Source organism: Harmonia axyridis, chromosome X, assembly GCF_914767665.1.
Source record: "Harmonia axyridis chromosome X, icHarAxyr1.1, whole genome shotgun sequence".
NCBI classification, from domain to species: Eukaryota; Metazoa; Arthropoda; class Insecta; order Coleoptera; family Coccinellidae; genus Harmonia; species Harmonia axyridis.
This window is the reverse complement of record NC_059508.1, coordinates 26,878,324-26,900,220: the sequence shown is the minus strand read 5'-3', so window position 1 is coordinate 26,900,220 and position 21,897 is coordinate 26,878,324. Positions and strand designations below refer to the sequence as shown.

Sequence of the window (21,897 nt, the reverse complement as noted above, 5' to 3'; positions counted from 1 at the left end):
TATATACAAAGCCACTTGAACTAGTCCATAAAAACGCTCGGCCAGATGTCTCTTTGAAATGGAAACCGCGATCCGCTAAATACCGGGGGTTTATTCGAAAGTATTGTTAGGCAATAAATTCACTGGCCCCAAAGGAATTTCTGGAAACTTGGACAACCCTTGAACATATAATTGAAATATTCTGGTTCCTCCAAGTGACTTTGGATATACTATACTTAATTCTCGACCACTTTGAAACTTTTGCAGAATAATTTTTTTACGTTCCCAGTGTTTCTTACTCAATTACCTCATCTGAAATCCATCTGATTGATATAAATATAAAATTTTTAAGTGAAGACGAGAAGCGAGCGGCCACTATTATTAGTGGTCGAAAACAAACAAAAAAATGGTCGAGAACTCTGCGGCATGGTCGTGACCCGAATGTTATTCAGATTTTCTGTTTTCACATTTCGAAGGTTGAATGCGAAGAGAACGTTTAAAATTATATGACAAATTATTTAAAACTAGCCAAAGAATCGATGAACATCAACACCTTCAAAATTTGATTAGTTTATGTGTGAAAAAGTCGTACCCGAAATCGATGTTTTTGTTAATTTGGTCGAAAATCAGAGCATTTACCCTACTTACGAATGTCAGTAGGACCTTGAAATTGTCGCAATTTTATCATAACCAAAGTGATCAGATGATAAAAAAATCTTTTCAATGAGGAAATATTGTGGCCCTGAAAAGGGCCGTTTCACATACAGATTGTATTTATGATTTCTTTTCTGTCTTCTTTGGCAAGAGGACGGCTTGGATATTCGGTAAAACACCACCTTGAGCGATAGTTACTCCCGATAGCAATTTGTTCAACTCTTCGTCGTTTCTGATTGCCAGCTGAAGATGTCTGGGAATAATTCTGGTTTTCTTGTTGTCACGTGCTGCGTTACCGGCCAATTCCAAAACTTCGGCGGCTAGATATTCCATAACAGCGGCTAGATAGACGGGTGCTCCAGCTCCAACTCGTTCAGCATAATTTCCTTTGCGTAATAAACGATGAATACGACCAACTGGAAATTGTAATCCAGCTCGGTTGGAACGAGACTTTGCCTTACCCTTAACTTTTCCACCTTTACCGCGACCAGACATTATAATATAATAATATAATACGCGAATATGGGAGAGTAAAATGATTGTTGGGCTTTGATAATTCCTCGAATTGGAACTTGGAACTTCGTTCTCTTTTGCAGTCAGGCTATTAGCCTTTTACTGCTCAGTCTCAATATGATTACCCTCTGGTGAGCTAATTTGGTCTGCTCTAGCAGGTGGCAATATGCCACTTCAGAAGGCTTGTGTAACTAATTATTACACAATCTCTGTGCCAATAAGGGTTTGGCTCTAATACACACTTCCTAGGGAAGTGCCATCTTCGGTCTTTTGTGTTTCCTAGGGGCTTTTTCATCATAGTCGCAAGCCTTCCTTATAAGAGGGTTTGCGTGATTTTTCATTTTGTTGAAGGTCTTCACGCTCAGATCTATTAAATGGTCGTCTAAGAATGGTATATGCAGGTCTTCATGTATCCGTACGTTGCTGACAAACCATGGTGCATTTACGGCCCGTCTCAGGATCGTACTCTGCACGACTTGAAGTCCCTGCAGATGCGTCTTTGCGGCGTATCCCCAAGCCGGGCATGCGTAAGACATGACCGGCCGAATGGTGGACTTATAGAGAAGAAGCTTGTTGGAAAGAGACATTTTGCTGCTTTTGCAAAGTAGCGGTTGCAACGCTGCCGCTGCTGTCTTTCCCTTCGTCACAGCTGATGTGACGTGTTGTTTCCAAGTAAGCTTCTTGTCAAGTATCACTCCCAGATACTTGGCCTCGTCTTTCCATTCGATCCTCCTACCGAACATTACGACATGTCCTATGGGATCTTTTTTCTTTCGACTGAAAAGAACGGCTTCGCTCTTCTCAGGGTTTACTTCGATTCTCCATCGAGCAAACCAGGATTGAAGTCTATAGATGGCTTCCTGTAGATACTTCGTTGCCATTTTGGGACACCATGAACTGGCAAGAATGGCGGTGTCGTCAGCGTACAGTGCCATGGAGGTTTTCACCGTTTTTGGCATGTCGGATACATATATTGTAAATAATATTGGAGACAGCAGAGATCCTTGCGGAACTCCGGCTGAAAGAGACCTCTCTGAAGACAATACTCCGTCAACTCTGGCTCTAAACTTGCGAGAATGCAAGTAAGAAGCTAGAAGTTGGACCATGGAGAGTGGAAATCCGGCCGCGAGCAGTTTGTATAGCAATCCTTTGTGCCATACTTTATCAAACGCTTTGGCCACATCCAAGAACACAGCCCCTGTGACTTGTTTGCGGTTATATCCATCCGTGATTTGTTCCACTACTCGGAGCACCTGTTGTACAGTGGAGTGTTGGCTTTGAAAACCGAACTGTTCCAACTGTATAATCTTCTTTTCTTCTGTTATTGTCTTCAGTCTTTTCAGAATGACCGCTTCCGTAATCTTCCCTATGCACGAGAGAAGACTGATAGGACGGTAGTTCTGCGGGAATTTAGCATCTTTGCCGGCCTTGTGGATTGAAACCACGTTGGCTTTCTTCCATTCCTTCGGAAAGTACCTTAGTCGTAGCGTAGCATTGACTATATTCGTCAATGCTACTAAGGCTTTTCGAGGGAGGTTTCGCAACGTCAAGTTAGTGATGCCGTCTGGTCCTGGTGCCGTTTTCACTTTACTCGACATAATAGTGTTCTGGATTTCCTGAACGGTTGCGAAACCAATAGCTTCCGTTGATTCCTTTTTCAGGTCTCTTCTCACTTTGCGGCTGACGTCCTCGATGTGGTCCAAATCCGCATAGTTGTAGGTACAACTGCATTGGCTTTCGAGGTTATCCGCGAAAGCTTCAGCCTTTTCTTCTGGACTATATACCATTCCTTGTAAACCGTGAATCGGTGGGGTTGGTTTTCTATCTGAGCGCAGTGCTTTGGCCATCCGCCAAACACTGTTGTCTTCTGTGGAAAGAGAGATTAATTTCTCTTCCCAACGATCATTCCGGACCTTTCTGAGAGCCTCCTTGACTCTAGCGTTGAGCTGATTGAACACTCGACGGTCCTCAGGGCTGAGTGTGTTCTGAGCTCTACGCCTCGCTCTATGCTTCTCCCTGATAAGCTCCTTGATGTCTTCTGGGATCGAGTTCTTCTGACTAGGCAAAGAAGAAATTCGTGTTGAACCGTCCAATGACGTTTCGATGATCTTCGTGAGGGACTCGACGGCTGAGTCCAGTTCCTTGGAGTCATATATGAGTCTAAGTGGACCCATATTCGTCGTCATTTGTTCCTTGAAAACCTGCCAGTCTGTCCATGACTTGGTTTTTGGCGGATCCACGTCGAATTCATCTCCAAGATGAACCAAAAAAGGATTATGATCGGAACTCAGCTCAGATATGGCTGTGATCCGATGAACTAATGGGATGTTCTTAAACATCGCGATGTCCAATACATCCGGGCGACCTATCGGTCCGTAATGAGTTGGCTCATTCGGTGCATCTATAACGATTTCTTGGTTATTGTCCGCAAAATCGTTCAGTGTTCTTCCACTAGCATTTGTGATTCTGCTATGCCATGCTGGATGCTTGGCGTTCAGATCGCCTGCCATCAGTGTCGGAGTTCTGGGATCGAAAACACGCCTCAAGTCCTCATTGAGTAGTTTTCGGCCCGGTCTATTATAAGCGGCAATCAATCTTATGTCACCGGAGTTGGTGTACACAGTTATTGCGTTGGCTTCCAGATGCTGAAGATCGGGTAGATCTATTTCTGAATGAGCAATAGACTTCTTGATCAAGATGGCTGTTCCACCTTTTCTCTCGTCATTCCGGTCCCTACGATAGGTCTGGTAGTTGCGGATTTTCAGAGAGAGGCATGGTTTGAGGTGGGTTTCACACACCAGTGCTACATCCACTTCATGCCTGTTCAAGAAGTCTTCGAACTCGTCCTTTTTATTGGTGATGCCGTCTGCATTCCAGACGGCTATCTCCAGAGATTTTGGCTTCCTTCTGTACTCCAGTGCTATTCCAGAAGTTTGATCATCTGGTTCATCATGACCTGGAATGTGGCCATGAGTTTTTCAATTTCTGCCTTTTTCGGAGAAATTTTCTTAGGCGATTTTTTCGCCGTCTTTTTCGTTTTGAACGCTGGATTCTTTTCCTTCGGGGTCTTCTTCTCGGGTTTCTGCTCTACTTTGGCAGGAACCGTCCTTTTTGGTGCCGAAATGGGTTTGGCCTGATCTTTCTGTGAGACGGCCGGCTTTGAAAGGGAAACCGTCGGATTTCCCTTTGAGGGATTGAGGGGGCATCCCTTGTAATTGGCCGGATGAGGGCCATTACATAGAGCGCATTTCGCCGGGCTCTTTTTGTCCTTGGGGCACTTCGTCACCCCATTGTGGTCCTCTGCGCAGGCAACGCATTTCCTTGGTGCGTTGCATCTATTTGCCGCATGCCCAAATTTCTGGCACCGATGGCATTGGCCCAGACCGGGTTTTCTGCGTAATGTTTCCACCTTAACGCAGACATCAGCGGCAGTTCTTATGTCGTAAATACGACTTTCATCTCGCGGCAAGTGGACTAGAACCAGGGGGGTTGGCTTTCTTTCTTTGCCGCTTCTCATCCTAAAGGCTCCCGTTGGGTGGAAGCCTTGTTTCTTCAAGTCCTCTTCGACGGTTGTCATCTCAACCGTTTCCGGTATTCCCCTCAATACCACTTTTAGAACTTTCTCCTCAGGAAGGGAGAAAGAGTGATACGGGAGATCTTTCTGGTCGAAGATTTTGGTGATTCTCCGATAATCGTCGGCTTCAGCGGGTTGTATTCTGACCCCATCTTTAATATTCTGACTCCTCAGAATATTTATTCCGCACTGTTTCAGGAACCGTATTATCTGCGACCAATTTTCCTTGGTCCGCAAGATAATAGGCGGAACTCTCGTTTTTTTCTCATCTGCAGCAGCCGGTTTGGGTGATACCGGCGCCTCAGTCCTCCTTTTCTTTTTTCTACTGACGAGTTGGAATTCCTCGTCATCCTCGTCGTTTGAGACTATTTCATCCGCTTTATTTTTCCCCTGAATCTGATGGTCGACTTCCATCTCGGTTATCGCCTCCTTATTGGTCGAAGTTGTTCCTGAGGGGGCGTGGCCTATGCTTGAACATTGCGTGAGCAATGTTTCAAGTTCCGTATTTCTACGGCTGAGGGCAGCTACTGTCTCTCTTAACTCCCGTATTTCAGCCATAAAACCCAGAATATCTTCATTTGTGATTGGTCTGGTCACCTTATTCTCCATTTTTTTTATTTATTATTTTTTTTTTTTTTTTTCACTGATAACTAGTACTGAAAAGTACTTAAAAACTTCTTGAGCCGTAACGGAACACAACATTCACTAAACGACTCAATTACCACGTGTTTCACCACGTGTTCACTCTCTCACTTTTTGCTACCACGTGTTTCACCACGTGTTCACTCACTCACTCTTTGGCACTTCGCTGCGCAACCTTCACTCAACAACGTCTAACACCCGTGATTCAATTCCAATTCCTCGAATATGTCCTCGTATACATATATATATACTCGCGGTTTCGACCAATCAGCGTAGTACGTTCCATACTCTGAATGAGGTAGGGCTTGGTATACTAATTTCATACATTGAATGCCATTGATTGCCATCCATAGAGTTTGAATTATTATTTGTTTTTTGTTTGTTTTTTTATTTGCATACAGTCCCAATATATTTGATAATTGGTTCCGCAAACAGCTAGAAATTAACAGGAAGAAAAATACAATCGCACAGTTGACTATGCAGGTTTAGTCATTTCATTTGAATCTTTCACCTTAATGAAACATTCGTCTGTAATATATAAATCATCTAGTGCTGCGATCACTATTCTGTAAATGACATCTATCATCTGCGTATAGAGCTAGCATATTCCTTGACCTTTTTGGGGCGTTGCATATGCAGATGTTGTTGATTTTGGGCTTAGAACTGAACCTTGAGGCACTCCTGCTTCCATTTGTCTGGTGGGGATATTACGTCGTCTATTTTGACATAAAAACTCTTCAGAATCCGAAAAGCTCGAGCGTTCTATCAGATACGGATCAAAATAATGATTTTGACTTATTTATTCGGTGTGATGTCATTTTGATGATGACATCAGCATATTGGATTCCCTTCACTTCTAGGTACTGTTGTTGCCTAGTGATACCGGCAGCTAGATAGGTCAGGAGAGGAGTTTTTTTTCATCTTTCGTAGAAGTAGATTGTGTGATATTAACTACGTCCTTTGGGGAGACCTCTGATTGCTTACGGGCTCTAGAGTTTCCGTTAATTGAAGAACACGTAATGATTGTAACAGCATGATATATGTAATCTTTTAGCGTTAGTTACTCTGAGAAATACAGAGTTGAAAATTACTACACAGCAGAAAGGATGCCCCAAGAATAGGATCGAAAGAACAGCTAATAGACATCCTAATTAGGAAAAAATCTGGGTAAATCTTTTTACGACATACATATTTAAATTTTGAGAATATACAAGATCCGACCCCAATTAAAATAAACTTCCTGGAGTATGCGACTGGAGAACTATGATATCATCTAACATTCTAAGGCAAACATAACCACTAAGCAGATCCCCAATTAATGGGGGCCATTTCTATCGAGACTCCTCCACCCCTACTCAACTCTATCTATAAACAACTGAACGGCTACTGAAACGAAAAAAAAAGGTTTCAATATCAGAGGCAACAATCTACACAACAGTTGTAGAATCTATTTTAACTTATGGCTGTGAATGCTGGCAACTTCCAGAAAAAAAAGACCATAGACAAATTAGAGATGGACATTTCGATAAGATCTTGTAGAGTTTCCAGATTGCAACATATCAGGAACGAAGAGATAAGAAGGGAAACTGGGCGGGATTTTACAAACGGCAGAACGCATGGAAACTAAACAGTTACTGATATTATTTATATATATATATATATATATATACAGGGTGTTTCCGAAACATGCGGCAAAAATTCAGGGGGTTGTTTCTTGGACTATTTTAAGCATGTTTTGTCCTTGGATGATTTTTGAAAAACCTCTTTGTTTCGAAGATACAGGGCGAACAACATTTTTCATATTTTTAAAATTAATAATAGTTTAAATAAAAATGCGTACCGCACTGTGTTTACTAAGTAGGTACAATTTATTTTTAAATTTGTTTAACAACATTCCAATTACTAAAAACGGCCAGTTTTTTGACTAAAAATTGATAAGTGCAGATGGTAAAGGAATACAGATTAAACACGGTTTTCATTTGAATTCGTTTTGTGATGTATTAGCAATTAACATTTTATCTTTGACTATTATGAATCGCTATACAAACACCGAGATGACTGACATGCATTTCATTTATGGACTTGCTGATGGAAATTCATTAATTCATTAATTAATTCATAATAAAATGTTATTATCTGAAATTTTGTTTCCCCTATATCTTCGAAACAAATAGGTTTTTCAAAAATCATCAAAGGACAAAATATTCTTAGAATAGTCCAAGGAACAACCCCCTGAATTTTTGCCGCATGTTTAGGAAACACCCTGTATATATATATATATATATATATATATATATATATATATATATATATATATATATATATATATATAAATCGAGGTGTATGTTTGGTTGTCTCGTCTTGAATCACGATTTTCTTTGTTGGTTGAAATATACTATATATATATATATATATATATATATATAATGCAGTACTGAAAATATATATATATATATATATATATATATATATATATATATATATATATATATATATATATATATATATATATACAGGGTGAGTCTTTGACTTGTACATATATTTTAACCCAAGATTCCTGAGGTCAAAAGAAACACTTTTTTCCTTTACCATTTTTTCCGATTCGGCCCGGTTAAAAAGATACAGGCTGTTGAAAATCGTTAAAAAAATGTGATTATCGGCTATATCTCGGAAATGGTTGTATCGAAGGAAATGATTTTTGAAATATAGCTTTTTTTTGATGTGATACATCTTCTCCGAACACCAGATTCCATACACATTCTTCTGTTTCTATGTTATGAACATAACATACCATCAAAATACCAGAAATTCGAAGAAACCAACTCTTAATAGTAATTTGAACGTTCATTGAAGAATATTTGGCTAATTTGAAAAATAAAAGTATTCTTCATATTTTCTCGTACAAAGCGCCGTTTTCGAATAACTTGATCTTAAAAAAAAAAAATTATCTGTGAAATTAAAAAAATTGGGTACTTTGGCTGAATGCAACTCTGTTCTATTGTGGAAAAAAAACCACAGAAATGAATATTTACTATGAAGTCATGTCTCAGATTTAAGAATTGAAGTACTAGCCAACTTAGTTTGAAAATGAAGTTATTTGAATAAGCTCACCTCAACTCCTCGATTTGATTAAAAATCACTGAGCTTTGGCACAGCTCTGATAATAAGAAGATACTTCACTAAAATCAACATTCTTTTTGAAAAGTCCAGATTATTCATAAAACCCATGTTTAAAAAAGTTTTCACAAAATAGTCCCATTATAATGACAACAATCAATATCCCACTAAAGACTGCTGCTATCGAACAATACTGTATTCTTCTTCGGCTCATTCTAACTCACATCGAAACATACCACACACATCGAAACATACCACTAGGTACATACTAGACAAATTTTCATGTGATTGAGATTGAATACTTTTATTCTTTTGCTATTCCATAAATTCATCCTAAGAGCTTATGATTGACATACTTCCAAGAGGGCCATAATTGTTTTAATGTGAAAACAAATCAGGTGAGTTGAAAGAAACCAAATATTCTATTGTGGATAATTATATTGAATACTTCTCATTTATTTTCAATGCCAAAATCAAGATGAATTAAGTAGTAAAGTTGGCTATAATGTAGGTACACATTAACAACAAATTTGATTACAAGTGGAGTCTAACATTTTCCATTGATTACAGAGCCAGAATATTTTACATATTTCCATATTTTCATACTGATGGTTTCAAAAATATTGATGCATTTCAATATTTTTATGAGATAGTTGGAACAAATCAAATGCTTCATTTCATAACAAATATCTTATAACAATAACAGTGTAAACTGTAAATGAAAATTTTAGGTTAGAACATAGATTATTCGAACCGAACTGCTGTGTTTATATTTGGCATCACTCGAAATTTGAAATTCAAACTTAAAACCACAGATTACTATAGTCTGTGTTAGATCTTTCATAGATGAATATTATTTATTTGAGATTTTAAGGTTAATTCTTGCACGAAAAATAAACAACGATATCATATAAATGAAATATAATGAATGAATGGATATGAGTATCAGAGCTAATATGGCTGGTAGCGAGCTCAATTCGTTATAATTATCGAAAATGAAATAGAAATCAAGAGAAGAATATTTAATCTTTAGCGACAACGAAATTGGAATAACTCATTTATTTGATTATAAACACTACTTTGTTCAACAAATGGAATGTTAAACGTGAGTTTATGATGGTTTTTCTAATTTAGTAGCTTATTTCCAAGGTTCAAGAGGTATATCTTATGCTTGAGAAAACTTCAGTGTTCCGGTTTTCAGGGGTGAATTAGCTCATTTTGAAAATTTAAAATGGCTATATCTTCTTAACAGGGCCGAATCGGAAAAAATGGTAAATGAAAAAAGTGTTTCTTTTGACCTCAAGAACCTTCGGTTAAAATATATGTACAAGTCAAAGACTCACCCTGTATATATATATTTTTTTTTTTTTTTTTTTTTTTTTTTTTTTTTTTTTTTTTTTTTTTTTTTTTTCACACTCTCGTGGTATATATATATATATATATATATATATATATATATATATATATATATATATATGTCGGAAGGATAACGAGGGTAATTGTTCATAAAACAAATCATAAGGATAAGGACAGTCCCTCTCAGAGAACTGTCCTTATCCTTATCATTTGTTTTATGAACAATTACCCTCGTTATCCTTCCGACATGTTATTATTCCTGGATTCGGATGTCACGCAGTTAGTTATAGCTTTTCGCGTGGTGATGTCGGTTGTTGCCCGAAAACACATTGGGTCTTCCTGCTGAAACCACAAATGGATTGCTGGCTTCTGTTGTTGACTCTGTTTGTTTGTTGTTTCTTTCAAGTGCTGCACATCCTAACACTTGTTCACCGTACTGATGAGGGCCGAAAGCCCGAAACACGTGTCTACGGTTAGTATTTCTCTGAGAGGGACTGTCCTTATCCTTATATAGATATATATATATATCTATATATATATATATATATATATATATAGATATATATATATTGATATATATAGATATATATATATATATATATATATATCTATATATATCAATATATATATATATATATATATATATATTTTTTTTTTTAACAATCACTGTTTGCAACAGGTTTATATATATATATATATATATATATATATATATATATATATATATATATATATATATATATATATATATATATATATATATATATATATATATATATATATATATATATATATATCTACTCACACCACGAATGGGCTGGTTGAGATGCATCTAACTGGGAACACAGCCAAACTTGGACTTCACGAAGATCTAATAGAGAAGGCGCAAAAGGAGATGATCTTGTGGACCACGAGAATTGTGAGAAGTTTCCTCAGAAGCAATTGAGTGTTGCCTTGTTCTGAGAGGAACCGGCAACCTCTAAGCCTTACCCTGCAACGGTATAAATATATATTTATATATATATATATATATAGTAACAATTGAAAAGCAGGTAAATAACATTGAACCGAATATATATACATATATATATATATATATATATATATATATGATATTGGTGTGCAAAATTATCAGACATGGTATAGGAAGTTGACGAACATATTCGAATTATATTAGTATGGATTATTTCAAATTGATAAATCTACATGTCGTTAACGGTGAAATTAGAGATCAGACTATAATTATAAGTTTTAAAAATTTGTGGTTCTGAAAAGAACCGTTTGATATGCAACAACAATTCCTGCTTTATTTGGAACTGGTGTATTTTGTTACTGCTTTAGTTCCTTCGCTGACGGCGTGTTTTGCCAACTCACCGGGCAAGAGAAGGCGCACTGCTGTTTGAATTTCCCTGCTGGTTATTGTCGAACGTTTGTTGTAGTGAGCAAGTCTACTCGCCTCGGCGGCGATGCGTTCGAAAATATCATTAACGAAACTGTTCATGATGCTCATAGCCTTGCTTGAAATACCCGTATCCGGATGGACTTGTTTCAATACTTTATAAATGTAGATAGCGTAACTTTCCTTCCTCTTGCGTTTCTTCTTCTTGTCGCTTTTAGAAATGTTTTTTTGGGCCTTGCCAGCTTTCTTGGCAGCTTTTCCGCTAGTTTTAGGAGGCATCTTCAATCGATCAATCTGACGATAAGTGAAAACTAAAAAATTACCTTCTCAGTGTAAACTTTTTATTTGAGATCGTACCACCTAAATTGACTCCACCTATTTAAGTTCGGGTATATACCCGAACCTACAAACTTCAAAAGAAAATAGAAGTTGGTCCCGGGTCATCTCCGACAAAACCATTTAGGAACCATAGCACTGCCTTTCACAACACTGCTGACGCATCACCTGAATAATCAACTGATGGACATTTCATCAAACCCGAAGAATTAAAGCTTAGCACAGAGTTCGATGGACTCTAGCAATGGCGAGTGTCTGCAAAAACTACCGCCATCTCATCGTCTATGGTATTCCAAACATGTCGCAAGCTAGATTGTTGTACATTAACCCTTACTGGTGATGGGATGTTATTTACAACTTGTATGCTCATTATCCTCTTCAAAATGTTATGAAACAGTCGGTGGAATGCTGATTAGAGAAGAGCTATATTTCACGAACTGTGATTTAACTGAGATCAGAATGTCACAGGTAGTCACGGTTCCGAAAAACGAATACAGAGCGTGACGGGATCACAGTTTGAACATTTCACAGATCTTTTCAGGGCATATCATCGTCCGTTGCAATCGTAAATTATGAAGGCAGCCTGATGTTTTTATTGCTTCGGAACCTTTTTCGACTAACATAATTGCATATTTTTATGACAATCCCAGCATCGTAGGCAACTTCGCATGCTGTAGGAAGTATTTTTGTAGAACTAGTTGAACAATAAATACTTGCTGCAAACTAATAACTACTGCATTACTGCATAATTGGTGGTGGCAATAAAATTCTAATTTTATGCTTATCTTTGATAAACAACCCCAAAGAAATTCTTTCTATATTGAAGTTGTCGACCGAAGCAATAAATGGTACTCTGTATTATAAAAAATAAACGAAAACACGTCAGCGACATAATAATAATAGGCGAAAGAATAATAACAGGCGAAAGACCAGCAATCTTTGGGCTTTCTTCACAAAAGTTGATGTAAATTATGCTACTTGTAATTTATGCAAGTTGAAATTATCTTTCAAAATCACCTCTTCAAATTTGAGGAAACATTTGAAAAATCGATATCCTTCTGTTACGTTCCTAACTAAATCTGAAATAAGGAAAAGAGTTGAATATGTAAGAAAAATGGATGTTTTCATAACAATTTTGCTTTGAATGAGTGACCAATTCGAGTTGCAAAGATAAACGAACTAAGGTTTGGGTGATTCATACAAATATTATTAACAAGCAACCTAAACAGTGATCACGTCACGCTTTAATTTCACTGATATCATAAAGTAACGTTCACGTTTCACAACGTGATCTAGAAATCACGGTATCGCTTCTCTCTAATGCTGGTCATCAGAATCTTTTGCAGTTGAATGATCGAATTGGAAATAAGACGGCATAATTTGCTTCCAGCTTAAAATAAGCTATTGCGCCAAGATATAGAGGATATCAAAAGACTGATGAAAAATCCATAATCAAAATTGAAATTCGTAACGCATTTTGTTGGAAGAAATTAAGTAAGGTTATATTGCACTATTGATATCGGATCTTTAATTTGGGATACCTTATAAGAAATCAATCAATTGTATAAATGTAAAAAAAAAAGTTGTGGTTCTGAAAAGAACCGATTTTAAACTTTGTGAAAAAGATGCTTAAGCACGTTCGCCACGGATACGTCGAGCAAGTTGAATGTCCTTCGGCATAATGGTTACTCTCTTGGCGTGAATGGCACATAAATTTGTATCTTCGAATAGACCGACCAGATAAGCTTCGCTAGCTTCTTGAAGGGCCATCACGGCGGAGCTCTGGAAACGGAGATCGGTCTTGAAGTCTTGGGCAATTTCGCGCACTAACCTTTGGAAAGGAAGTTTGCGAATCAACAGCTCGGTACTTTTCTGATAACGACGGATCTCACGAAGAGCTACGGTACCTGGACGGTAACGATGAGGTTTTTTTACGCCACCAGTAGCGGGTGCACTTTTACGTGCCGCTTTTGTGGCAAGTTGCTTACGCGGTGCCTTTCCGCCAGTGGATTTTCTTGCGGTTTGCTTCGTACGGGCCATCTCGAGTATGGGTATAAACTAGTTGAGGGAAATCTTAGATTCATCTATTTATAGCGGAATAGGTAGGCGGTTCCACTGCACATTCTCGCAATATCATTGGTTGGTCGTGTAGATCTAGTGGTGGGGAAAACTGTGATGGTATAAAAGCCGTATTTTCCGCTAAAACCTTTAGTTAATTCTTGTTATTGTAGTCGTTAACTGAAAAATGACTGGCAGAGGCAAAGGTGGTAAGGGTTTGGGAAAAGGTGGCGCTAAGCGTCACAGGAAAGTTCTACGAGACAATATCCAAGGAATCACGAAGCCCGCTATCAGAAGATTGGCCCGCCGCGGTGGGGTGAAACGTATCTCTGGTTTGATTTACGAAGAAACTAGAGGTGTACTTAAGGTATTCCTAGAAAACGTTATTAGAGACGCTGTAACTTACACCGAACACGCAAAAAGGAAGACTGTAACAGCAATGGACGTCGTATATGCTTTGAAACGCCAAGGTCGTACGTTGTACGGTTTCGGAGGTTAAATTTCACCATCGAAATATTGCTATCGGTCCTTTTCAGGACCACAAAGTTAACTTTTTCTCGTTTTTTCCATTACACAAATATCATACAATCCGAAAGCAAACAAAATTCCCACAAAGCCTAAGCCTGTCCGTGAGATGGGCAACCAAATTACTATGACGAGATAATTCTTTTGGAATTCAGCGTTAAGGGTAAACAGCTAACATTTTCATTCACCTAACTATAAATATTATTTATTAATTTTTTTTTTACTTGGAATTGCTGTGACCATACGATCGCAAAATGTAAAAATATTCCGAGGACAAACAAAAGTGTTATCTATTCAAGTTTATAAGCATTTGGTTAGTAGTGCACTAGGAGTAACATTTCTCATCCAAATTTTATTGCCACCTTATTTTATCAATTTGAACAAATTAAGAAATGGGCTTATATAAATTATTCCATAAAATATTTTCACAGAATCGATGACGGTAGGCGGCGATAAGATATATAATTATTTCTTCTGCGCGTTCCGTTCATCAACTTTACATCGACAACAGAATAGTAAAGAGTCGAAACAATTTCGTACCTCGGCATGGGATCATTCGAGGGAAATCCGCTGTAGGATTGAAAAGGCAAGAGCAGCTTCCATTAAAATGAAAAAACTTTTCACGATTCACGACCTGAACAAGAAGACCAAAATACGACTTCTGAAGTGCTATGTCTTTCCTGTGCTTCTGTATGGGTGGAGTCATGGACGCTTACTGAAGCTTCGTGTAAGAAGCTTGAAGTATTCGAGATGTGGCTCTACAGAAGAATACTCCGAATCAATTGGACAGAGCACATGACCAATGAGAGGGTTCTAATATTAGTCAACAAGAAAACTGAAATTGTTGACACCGTGAAGAGGAGGAAACTGGAGTACTTGGGCCACATCATGCGGAATGAACAAAGATACAGCCTTCTCCAGCTTATACAGCAGGGCATGGTTGGGGGAAGGAGAGGTCCCGGCAGGAGGAGAATTTCGTGGCTCAGAAATTTGAGGGTCTGGTTCTGGGAAACAACAATTGGACTGTTTCGTGCAACAGTGAATAAGGTCACAATAGCCAGAATGGTCTCCAATATCCGATAACGGATTGGCACTATCAAGAAGAAGAAGTTCCGTTCATCCCACCCGTTTGAGTTGATAATTCTCGCTAAGTTAATCCCCTCCGCGTATAACGAGATCACACATTTTCTAATCGAGAAGCCAATTTTCTCATTCCTATCCCGTATTGCACAATATTTCACACACGGTACAATCCATATTATATTTACAAAGAAAAAACATATATATCAACCGTTGAACTTATCTCTCATAAGGGTGTCAAATATGAACCGATGGGTTCATATATATATATATATATATATATATATATATATATATATATATATAGAATGTTTATTTTTTCTCTTTATTGTAACTGATAATTTTTGTTGATATCTTGTAGAAGCCCTGAGGATGGATTGAATAAAATCCGAAAGCTCGGCAAAGAAAACAGAGTATTTTTTTGGTGTTCACACCGATTCCCTGAGAAATCATTCTGTATAAATCACGACCATTATTGCGTATATACTTCGAAAATGTGATTACGAGATCCCTGTAAAATTTCAACGCTACGAGGTCCATGTCTTATAAACCAACAATCCGAGATCCTTTCCTATATACCCTATATACATTGTATACCGCGTGGCAATGAGATCCGTTCAACGTTGCCACTAAGACGGATCTCGTTAGATGCGAGATAAGTATCAAAATCTTTGTATATCGATAAGGGTCAAAATCGCATATTCGTCGGATCTCGCAAGATGCAGAACATGTCGTGTACTTGGAATATGTATTTATGCCAACGCCAGAGTCAATCATTGTAGCAGGTGTTCCTATTTCATCAGTTTTAGGGCTGAACTCTGTCATAATCTCACCGATTTTTGAGTGGTCGAAATTTAAGTTTCGACTCCCTGTTGATGAATTCGTCTTCAAATGTAAATCTGTTTGCGTGTTTGTATACACGAAACATTCGAGATGAAGGACAGTGTACTTGGGTGGTTTCGTATCGCGAAGTTCGTTAACTGGTAAAATCTGACCAAGATTTTAGTGAATATGTCTTTTAGAAATGTTGAGTTTCTATTTATTTCAAAACTATGAGTTTGACTTGAATGAAATTACGCACTCCCTTGAAATACGACAATTTGAAGCCTTCCGTGAAATTTCATGTTGCTCAGTGAACCAGAACCATAGAGCAATTGAAAAGGATATCGAAAGGCGACTATCAAATATCTCTGATACCACAGAACCGATAGGATCGAGTTTTCAGAGGCTTCAACTAAAACACAGCCCGGAACTGTGCGAAATATAAAGCTGATCATATCATCAGTATAATCAAATATAGACCAAGGATAATTCAAGAAAAATATGGAATATGCCATAATGAGAATTTCGGTAATTGATCTTTCGAACGGGTTGCATTTTTACGCATATATATGAAATAAGCATTTCAAGCTTGTTGCAAAATTTCGAGTGCCTTGCTAGAATAAGGTTTGAAGTAGTCATACTCATTTCAATTAATTTGAAGAATAATTGATAAAAGTAGTTTTTCCTCCACGATTTCTTGCCAACACTTATATGTAGGGTTTAGCCAATAACTGAATTGTAGTTTGATTAATTCAATAATTTTGGTTTGAATCGAATTTCAGTATTGAATTTAGGTGAAAATTCAACATTTTGAGTTTCAAGGAACATTATAGATCGAATAGTTCCTCTCACTTATCAATCAGATTTAAAAATGTTATTATCAGAAGTGGAAGTGACGCTTTTTATTAGGCCGTATATTGAACATAACTAAAAACATATATTTCAGTAACAAAACATTCATTTTATGGAAATTAAACAGATAATAATCTACAACAGTATCAGTTATTAATGAATAATGAATACATTATTCCTAGTAAAAACACTGTCCATTTCGTTATAAATGTTATTTGCCTCAAAATTTTGGTCACCGAATCAATTTAATCATTCTGAAAGGTTTTCGATATAATTTGCAAAATACACTAATACAGACGGAACGGAAATATATTCTAATAACGTCTGACGTCATGGCGACTTCAACAAGCTTCTCCAAATTTCCTCGAATGTCAGTATTAACACTTTCATTGATTCCCCTAAATGCTCTTGTGTCGATAGGAAAATGATCATGTTCACTAGATACTTTATCATTTTACGATTTTCCCTAACCTCATTATTAACACTGTTATGAATTTGCTTGAGCACTGTACATAGTAGGTATTTACAATATTTTGTTTCACGAACAATTCAGATTTTATAGCCGGATGAATATGTTTTTTGGAAATTTCATGTTTACTCGTAAAACAAGGAATTTCAAGTTATCGTATCCAGTCGAAACGAAAGGGCTTTTTGATTGAAATGTAGCAGGCAGTATCAACAGAAAAGTTTGTTTTGAATTTCGTTACCGGTTAACCAAATGAGTTTTTCGTGAATGGTTTTTGAAAGGGCACAATAATAATGAAAAGCTAACACAGTCACCGTTACTTGCACGGTTACTTGACACAACCCCCTTATGTTAGAAATCACTCGATTACTCAAATTGACCGATCAAGAAATTCAGAATTCACTCAGATTTAACGAAATGAAACAAAGAAAACAAAAAATTTGTGCATCCCAAACTTTCTCTCATTTTAACACGTTATTCTAACTAGCGATTCGCATCTTGGTCGGCTGGTCAATGTTACCAAGTATTCCAATTATCCGCATGGGATTCACTCAACCCAGGATACAATTCAAATTGTCCTTATATTTCTACTTGAGTAATACTCATGCATATTCTCTCAAAAATATTATATTCAGAGAGGAGTTTTTAATCAACATATTTTTTCGATAATTCAGAAGATAAATTTCATTTTAATAACATAACATAACATACTTTATTGATTCTGTAAAACAATAACAATAATTTCTGTTTGTTTTCTTATTTATGTGATAATTGAAAACGTTTTGTGGAAATACGTGTTATATGCTATTGACTAAATTTCAGGCAATGCACAAAAAAAAATGGAATATAGAGTCCGAGAAAGAAATGAAATACAAGAAAAATTAACGAGAATGAGAAACACTTTATGTTTTTTATGTCTGATTCTCATACATTATATAGGTAAATTTTTTTTCTGATAAAATTAAGGATTTATCAGTATTATTTTCTTAACATGTATAAAAATTGACGAGGGAAATTGTTTCGCTGTCAAAAGCAGGTTCAATTGGTTTTGATATATTTTCTACCCCAACTGTATCATGAAGAACCAATCAAAATATACCTCTACTTCTAGGACATTGTTGTTATAAAATATAAAGTTCCAAGACAATGAACACCAAGTTGAACGTTTTATGTCCTATTGTCTTCATATTAAAATTGATATTGTTTTCGAACTATAATATATATTGATATTGTGTGCTAATGTCCTGAAAGTGGAGGTTATATGAGCAAATATTTCGATTCATTTGAATCATACTATAATATAATACATCACTTTAATATGACTCGTTTCTGCTTATATTTGGATCTCTGCCTACAACTTCGACTAAATATTATAGATGATTAGAGATTATAAAAATTTAACTCCAAAGTTTTATATATGTATAAGCAGGTGATATTGCTTTCATCGATATAGAAAATAGAATGCAGGTATCAAATCTCAAGAAAGATGTGCACCACTTGCGCATCAGGTAACACATTTCATCGAAATAACATGAGTTACTTATTAAAAGATAAAACACTTCGAACAAATAATTGTATTTTCCTATATATATAAACATGGGATCAATGCATCGTTAATATCTATATACTTTATTGTGTAAGTACACACGAATATTTTAATATTCACACAGATACATATATAGTACTTACATCGTTTTATCTAAGACTGTACATTGCTGTACATTGTTTTGATTGAATATTGTGAAATTACACTTTTTCCCTTCTTGATTTCCACCAATCTGAAACGCTCGATTTTGAATTACAAATAATTACCTTGATGGAAAACTGTATGATATCATCTTTCATCAGTTTTTTCGAGTTTACCCGTTGTAAAACTCGACAGCTCTTGTCACCAAAATCAAAATACCTTTGATAAAAAGAATTTATGGTTTCATGGAATAGTCCTGTCGATTACTATTTCGGAATCTCATTTTTCCTGTGAAAAATTATAAAAAACACAAACCAAAATAATGTGTTTCTAACGAGAAGCATTCGTGAAAGATCCTTGTCTTGAACTCAGATTTTTGTTGCCACAAGCACTCATGTTTTTTGTTGAAATATTATTCAGCAATGCGTTTTTTCGAAAAAATAAAATGCCGTTAAATTATCACTTACCACAATATATTGATTAAAATAAATTGCCTTGGTATTTGATGAAATTTTCAAAAATAAATCATTTATTTTTAATATGTACAATACCACTTCGGATATTTTAAATTTGATATTTTGAATTTTTTTTGGATGACGCACGGGTTTCGTCTGAAATAATAAAATCTACTTATGTCTCTGTATGATGATATTGTCAAATCAACGATATTGTTATGATCATGCAGAGAAACAGTTTTTAGTTTTTTAACGAAAACCGTGCATCGAATTGAAAAAAGTTAGATTATCAACTTTGGTGAAAAATGATTGGGAATTTCGAGAATAATTTTTATTTGAGGAAAAATATGTGGTATACTATCAATGTCTACCGAAATAGGCAAGTCATTTGACCTGCCTATTTCCGGCCTATTTACCCACTGGTGGAAATAAAAAAAAAAGGTGATAGATTAAAGAATGCCTCTTGATTCATAGTACATGAATGACAACTTTCATTGAAATATCGGAAGTGTTATTGGAGATATTAAAAATGAATTAATTATTTTCGAAAACTTTACCACCCTGAAAAGGTTAGGACATATGTTCATATGAAGTTTTTTTCTTAAAATGGGCACCAAAATCACCTCCATGGATATTGACATTCAATTACACTCTGTATATAAGAAGCAGTGCTGGTTATTCATGAGTCTGTTTCTGAATTCGTTCATTTCGTGATGAATTGCCTGATTAGTATTCTTACGCAACGCAAATGAACCACAATTATTGGCATTAGAGCTTCAAAATCAAGCAGTCGTGGATGATAGTTATTTTCTATACAAGTGGGATAAAATTATTATTATTATATGAGTGTGTATGTTGAAAACGAGTGCGTAGCACGAGTTATGTAAGCACACGAATATATCAATAATGATGCATTATCAAACATTTATATAGTACGACGATTAATCTACGACTGCCTATAATGAACAAAATATAGCACAACATTGTACTGTTGTTGATATAATTTCCCTCGAAATCATAAGAATATGTTTATTACATTGATGACTACTTGACGTCAAACAAGTTGGTTTGCAAACAACGCCTTTTTAGAAAAATATTCAGCTGGTATTCAATGTGTTTGGTCCAAATGAGTTATTCAAAAAGACTTCCACATTATACAGGGTGTTTCATTCGAAAACGGAAATACTTCCTGGTGCATAGGTGGCACCAAGGCGGTTCTGGGGATACCCCATTTATTGGGTCTTACTGTCTTCATAGTCGAGATACAGGGTGTTTTATGAATTTCACCCGTTTCTTTCTGAAGCCATATCGAACGAACCACCCGGTATATTTTCTTCATATTTGGCAAATATATTCCTGATTGAGAGCCCAAACGTATCATGCAATAACCGCCTCGAAAATCCATGTCTGGGTTAACAAAAAATTATGAATCGTTTGAATCCTCGTAACAACACCCTGTAGATCGGAATTTTGAAAATCTGAACTAAAAACTGAACTGGGAGGTGTACTTCAAATTTTAGCGCAGACAGTTTTACTGCACAAATTTTCAACGTAAAAGTGAAGTTTTTAAACTTCGATACCTGAAAGTGGTTTGAAATGACTTCTAACAATAAATCATGAAAAATATTGAATTCTTAATTATTTCAAGATTACTTTGTAATTAATTTCTACATTGGTTGTTTGTCACCTATGCACCTGTGAAATATTTCTGTTGCCCAATGAAACACCCTTTATAAAAAAACAGTTACGGCTATTGGTAGAGTTTAAGTTCTTTAGAGTGAATTCTTTTCCGAAAAATATGTAACTTAATGAAGTTTGAGTTGTGTAGTGAATTCTACTACGTAACGCGAATGAATCAAATTATGTGGTCCAATAGCTCAAAAATGAGGAGGTCGTAAAACATAAAGTACATTTACGGCAATTCGATTAAACATCGCTATTTTCTCTTTAGTTCAAATTATGTGTCAAGACAGCGTTGAACACAAAAATTTTACAGACTTATATCGATACAGTGTTGGTTTAGAAAACTGATATGAATGCGTTAAAAATTATCTTCGTCTGGGCAAATTATACCTGTCAACGCTTGAAGTGCCCCCTGCATATCGGTCTCCTCTTCCAGATGACACCAGATGACGGGCCGTCGTGGTAGAATGAAGGAACGTCGATATTATGCATAACTCTAACGTTTGTTTCTTTTTCTAAAACGGTCATATACAGAGCGTTCATCAATTTTTCAGTATCGCTTGAAATAACAGAATAGCTCTTAGGAACCAATACAATTAATATTACTTCCGAACGAACCATCAAACGTTTTGTTTATTTTTTGTTCCGAAGATGCAGGATATTCTCCGGCAAATACGAAAATATTGAAAAGCAATAACT

General features: G+C 36.3%; 4 protein-coding genes across 4 annotated transcripts; 1 reads left to right on the top strand and 3 right to left on the bottom strand.

Annotated features, from left to right (window-relative positions):
- Window positions 1–729: 729 nt before the first annotated feature.
- Window positions 730–1,164, bottom strand: LOC123686225 (histone H2A). The gene has a single exon (XM_045626240.1). It carries the CDS (start codon window positions 1,126–1,128, stop codon window positions 754–756), a length of 375 nt encoding a protein of 124 aa, XP_045482196.1. The 5' UTR covers window positions 1,129–1,164; the 3' UTR covers window positions 730–753.
- Window positions 1,165–11,093: 9,929 nt separating this feature from the next.
- Window positions 11,094–11,555, bottom strand: LOC123686228 (histone H2B-like). Its single transcript, XM_045626244.1, has one exon. It carries the CDS (start codon window positions 11,511–11,513, stop codon window positions 11,142–11,144), a length of 372 nt encoding a protein of 123 aa, XP_045482200.1. The 5' UTR covers window positions 11,514–11,555; the 3' UTR covers window positions 11,094–11,141.
- A 1,581-nt stretch (window positions 11,556–13,136) lies between these two features.
- Window positions 13,137–13,615, bottom strand: LOC123686222 (histone H3). The gene has a single exon (XM_045626238.1). The coding sequence runs from the start codon at window positions 13,608–13,610 to the stop codon at window positions 13,200–13,202; it is 411 nt and encodes a 136-aa protein (XP_045482194.1). The 5' UTR covers window positions 13,611–13,615; the 3' UTR covers window positions 13,137–13,199.
- A 163-nt stretch (window positions 13,616–13,778) lies between these two features.
- On the top strand, window positions 13,779–14,173 carry LOC123686233 (histone H4). Its single transcript, XM_045626249.1, has one exon. It carries the CDS (start codon window positions 13,816–13,818, stop codon window positions 14,125–14,127), a length of 312 nt encoding a protein of 103 aa, XP_045482205.1. The 5' UTR covers window positions 13,779–13,815; the 3' UTR covers window positions 14,128–14,173.
- The last annotated feature ends 7,724 nt before the right edge of the window (window positions 14,174–21,897 follow it).